At 39.6% G+C, this 5246-nt stretch overlaps 1 protein-coding gene across 1 annotated transcript; it reads right to left on the bottom strand.

The window, feature by feature from the left end:
* Positions 1–1452: 1452 nt before the first annotated feature.
* LOC127757577 (transcription factor MYB83) lies at positions 1453–4597 on the bottom strand. The gene is made up of 2 exons (XM_052283119.1): positions 4269–4597; positions 1453–2582 (listed from the first exon to the last, which is right to left on the bottom strand). The coding sequence occupies exons 1-2, from the start codon at positions 4595–4597 to the stop codon at positions 1673–1675; spliced, it is 1239 nt and encodes a 412-aa protein (XP_052139079.1). The 3' UTR covers positions 1453–1672.
* Between the last annotated feature and the right edge of the window lie 649 nt (positions 4598–5246).

The raw sequence follows: 5246 nt of genomic DNA on the forward strand, positions 1-5246 counted from the left end.
ACAATCACTTTTCTTAGATGTTCTATAATACTCCATAAGGCATGCATGCATATAGGCAATTAACTATGACCCCTTCTCCATTAAATTATTACTTTTTTAATCCTCCACTCTCATGTTCTCTAATTCTATTGGATGCATGCATTGTATTTATTAGGATGATCAAAACTACAAGATGATAATAATTATTTCTTGGTCTCTGTGTTAGGGGTGGTTATGCCTTATATTTTGGAATGGAGGGAGTATTTATCTCGTGACAGTTTCGCATGAAACAAAGAATTAAATTTTAATTACCAGAACTCCCATAATCTTTATTTTCAATTGGAACCTATCTATATTTCTCTAATTTCAAGATCAACCCAATGGAACCTGCTTTATTAGATTTCTTACAAATTATTTTTATATTTATTAAATTTCAGGAGAAGCTATCTAAGCTAGCTGGAATATCCTATTAAATTGTCTCAATGTGCTAGATGACAGCATGATATTAGGGGTAGAGAAAGAGAGAGATGTGATGGCAAAGATAGTACATGGAGTACTCACTTTCCTGCCTCCCCTTCCTATCTTTCTGGACCCTAGCAGCTAATTGCATCTGCTAACGACCTGTAATTGCAACCAACCTACATATATTTTGACCAGTGACAGTGACTGTTCCTCCTACTTCATTCATGCATGCACATGACACTAATCATCTCTCTCCAACACCACACTGATCACTAGTCACTCAGGCAAGTACTAGCTGCATGCACCTTTCGGACACTTCAATATATTTATTCATAAGCTCATCAATGTGACTTCATGTGCAAGGGAAGCAGTTGGTGCACGAAAGGAAAGAGGAAGCAAAGAAACAAAACAGGGGAAACTTTACCCTGAAGAAAATTTTTATAAAAAGGTGAAGCATTATCTACAGTGTTTAGCCCTAATTCGAAACTAACTTCTTAACATGAACACCCACATAATTAAGGCATCTAACTATATATTTAATTATGATATTGCCATATATGCAAGGTTATCAGTATTCTGATCCGTATCCTAGTATCTTATGGTACGATCCTATCTAACCGAAACGATACCAATCTCATCTAGTATCCTAATTTTTTATAGAATCTTGATCTTACTATTCATTTCTAGACAATTCTATAAAATCTTAGGTAGTATCTCGATTCTACGATCCATACAATCCTACAAAATATTATTTAAAATAAGGTGGATTGAAAATAATTTGAATAAATACGCTCAAGTTTACATAAAACCAATTAAATTGATCAAAATCAATATTATATGCTTTAATTTATACAACATACTTTATACTTTATATTAAATTATGTACTTTCTAAAATCTGGTAGTATTTCGATCCTGTGATACTACAAATAAAAAAAAGATCTTACCTAGTATCTTGATACTGATTATATATACAACTCAAGTTCTTTTAGTTATTTGCATGACTACATAACTCTATAATTTTGTGTACAAGGATGAATTTCAAGATATTTATATATATGCAAGATCAAAAGTGGAGTTGGTGTGAGAAATCTTGTACATTTGGAAGAGAGAATATATGTGTCAATGGAAAAAAATACTACCTTCAATGTGTATGTATGTATATATATGTATAATTGTATATATATGCAATGTACTCCTTTGGCAGCTATAGATGGGGCCCCTCCCTCTCAATCATTCAACTTGGAAATCAAGGAAAGGCAAGGATGACACATCTTTCATCAGCTCCTCCAAGTCCCACTCTCCCATGACATTCCTGCTCATGTGCTGCTGCTGCTGCAGCAGCATCTGATGCTGCTGCTGCTGTTGTTGGTGGTGACCCTCCCAGTAGATCATGTTGCTGCTGCTGTTCATTAGGCTAATGCAGCAGCTGCTGCTGATGTTGTTGTTATTATCACTGTTGTTCTTGTTGCTGTTGCTGTTGTCTGTGATGTTGCTGCTCAGTGTGGCCGCGGTCGTGTTGCTGCCGGTTTTGTTAGGGTGGTCGTCGTCGTCGTTGAGAATGGTTTGGTGGTCTAGGAGAGGTGGCACTGATGCGCCGCCGAAGAGGATGCTGCTGCTGTGATGGTGATGATCTCCTATTAGGCTTGATCCGTCCATGGCGGCGATCGCGTGGTGGTGGTGGTGGGCGCCGGTTGATCCGTAGTATGCTTGCTTGATGGAGATGGAGTGGTCGTGGAAGAACGGCGGTGGCGGCGAGGTGTCGACGCCGCAGACCTGGTCGGGGAGTGGGAGGAGGCCGCCGTAGCTCCTCCCCGCCGCCGCCGCCGCCATTATCGACGGCCGGCTCTGCATCGACGAGGAAGACGACGACGACGACGATGAGGAATCCACCCACATGCTCTTCATGGCAGCATTAGCTGTCCCGACAACGACGTCGTCCGTGGCGCCGCCGCCGCCGCCGCCGCCGGCGAGGTCGACGACGGCGCCGAGCTTGTGCTCCGGCGGGGAGGCGCAGTCGGTGGTGGTGGCCGGAGACGCCGAGGAGGAGGAGATCTTGAGGCGCTTCTTGATGGTGGAGTTCCAGAAGTTCTTGATCTCGTTGTCGGTGCGCCCCGGTAGCCGGGCAGCGATCTGAGACCACCTGCAATAATTCCATGCGTCGTAGTACGGTAGATTTTTCATCAGTGAGCAAACGAGATGTTTCTGTCAAGAATTATTATCCAAGCTTAGCTATAGCTATGGTTGTAGTACAAAAGATTAATTAAATAAAAAGGTTAATTAGCTGCATGCACATATATGTCAATGCGCCTTAATTAATCTTCTTTTTATGCATGCATGCATGCATGCATAAGCGCATAAGCATGATTAATCTAGTATTTACTTCTAAAAAAATAAAGATAATATATATGATTTTCTCCGTTTCAAATTACTTGTTTTACTTAAAAAAATTACTTGTCGTTATAACTTTGCAGTAAGTCAAACATTTCTAACCTTCATCATCAATTCTCTAGAAATTTATACAGTTATTACCATAATAAGATTTATTTCTAAATTCATTATATATGAGAAATATTTTCATAATATATAATTCACATGTTAAACTGTATACGAATTTTTGAAAATTTATGATGAATATTTGACTTTATACAAAGCTAAAATGAAAAGGTTTTTTTTAGGTAAAACGAAAAGCATATATATATATATTTAGGTTAGTTTTACATGTGAGAAAGTACGTAGAGGTAATTAGTCGATGTCATAATCTCATTTCTGGTAAGACAAGGATTAATCAATAATTATGGATGATTGGATCCGACAAATTTGCATATGTCTTTCAGGGTTAATTAGAACGTATACAAGTATGAAGTATCCCTTTCGGTGTCTTTTCAGGCAACTTTTAGTTTCTACGTTACATATATATCAGTTTTGTAATTATGCATGGTGTACGACATTTCATGCAAAATTAAGCAGAAGAAAAAAAAAGAATTAATCAAGAAATATTTTGATTGATATATCCAGGACTCATGTTGTTCTCATAGCCCTTTGAGACTTGAGACACATGTCTGTATATATATTAATATTCTAATAATCAAATTTTTTTAACTTATGTCATATATTATACATGTATATGCATGCATGAGTATATGCACGTCAACGTTTTGCTGTACGTGATCTGTAATGCTTCAGCTGTAGAATACGGAAATTGTACGCTCACGGTAGATCTACCTAAGACAGTTGTGAACTAGGACAGTGTACATGGGAAAAAAATATCGTACGACGTATTGTGTCAAATTCACGTAATCTCTTATATACTTTTTTTTTGGAGAAATGCATGTGTTGATCAGAGCACCACAGAGAATTATAAACAAAATCAACACCATCTCAAAAAAAAAAAGAGAAACCAGAGGAAAACAATTAATACACACCCAAAGAGAGATTTTTTTTTTAAAAAAAAGAGAACAGTATATATATCTTTTAATTGCGAGGGAAATTCATTGAAAGATTATGCTACATTACTTGCTAGCGCTATCAACACAATAGAACAACATTCCAAACGAGAAAACAAAACAAATTAAACACACACAGAAAAAGCTAGCACTTTGTGAAAAACAAGAAACAAATTAATGTAGGAAGAAGACAAGCAAACTACTTAAGAAAAACCGATGAGAAACGAACGAACAAAGAAGAACACACAATATGAACCCCCACATTACAAAGACAATGAACTAATGAATCAATCTCCTAATATATTAAGCTTAATTAATCATGGTAATTAATTAATTAGGTACTACTTAGTCGTAGGAGCTTATAGTTAACTGATTAGCTGCACCTGTTGCCGAGGATGGCGTGGAGGCTGACGATGAGGTCCTCCTCCTGCGGCGAGAAGGCGCCGCGCTTGAGGTCGGGGCGGAGGTAGTTGATCCACCGGAGGCGGCAGCTCTTGCCGCAGCGCTGCAGCCCGGCGTTCCTCGCCACGTCGCTCCACGACCCCTGCCCGCTCCGCAGCATGTACGCCACCAGCTTCTCGTCCTCCTCCGGCGACCACAGCCCCTTCCGAACCTTCCCCCCCACCACCGCCGCATTGTTCCCTCCCGCCACACCCAGAGCGCCGCCGCCCTTCGCCGCCCCTCCCCCGCCGCCGCAATCCGGCTTCCTCATTGCCGATCTTGCTGTGCTTTTGATCAAGTATGTAGATAGATATGATGGATATAAGTAGCTAGGGAGAAATGGACATGAGTGTGTGTGAGGTATATATATCAAGTGTGTTGTGTTCTTGTTGTTTGTATGGAGTGATGAGGAGCTAGCAATGGAGAGATGAGAGGGAGGAAGAAGGAGAGGAGGAGAGGGGATGATATGATGGTGATGGCGATGGGTGCGTGTGTGTGCTTTGCTTAGAAACTGGACAAGTAGATGGAGAGCAAACAAGAGAGGAAATAAAAGAAGGGTTGTAAAATGCTAGGTTCACACGCATAGGTCATCTAGGCATGTGGCTTCTATATATGTAGCTTAATTATAGGATGCCCCTTTATGTGTAAGCCATTGCGTTTTTATTTCTTTGTTCTCGAATGTGTGATTCGTGGATTTTCTATATGAGAAAGTTAATGTTTTTAGCAAGAGGAATTTTATAGTACTTGACGTAGGGAGTCGATACCAAGAGGTATATATTTTCTTGTGGACGAGGAACTAAAATTTACACTATAATTTAGCAATACACCATCCTAAGGAAGCGCTTAAGGCAACTGAGTATATCTGTTGCATTGAAACTAATGCACTAAAAGGTTGTATGTAGTGACATGCTTGGATCAAT

This window comes from Oryza glaberrima, chromosome 12 (genome assembly GCF_000147395.1).
Source record: "Oryza glaberrima chromosome 12, OglaRS2, whole genome shotgun sequence".
NCBI classification, from domain to species: Eukaryota; Viridiplantae; Streptophyta; class Magnoliopsida; order Poales; family Poaceae; genus Oryza; species Oryza glaberrima.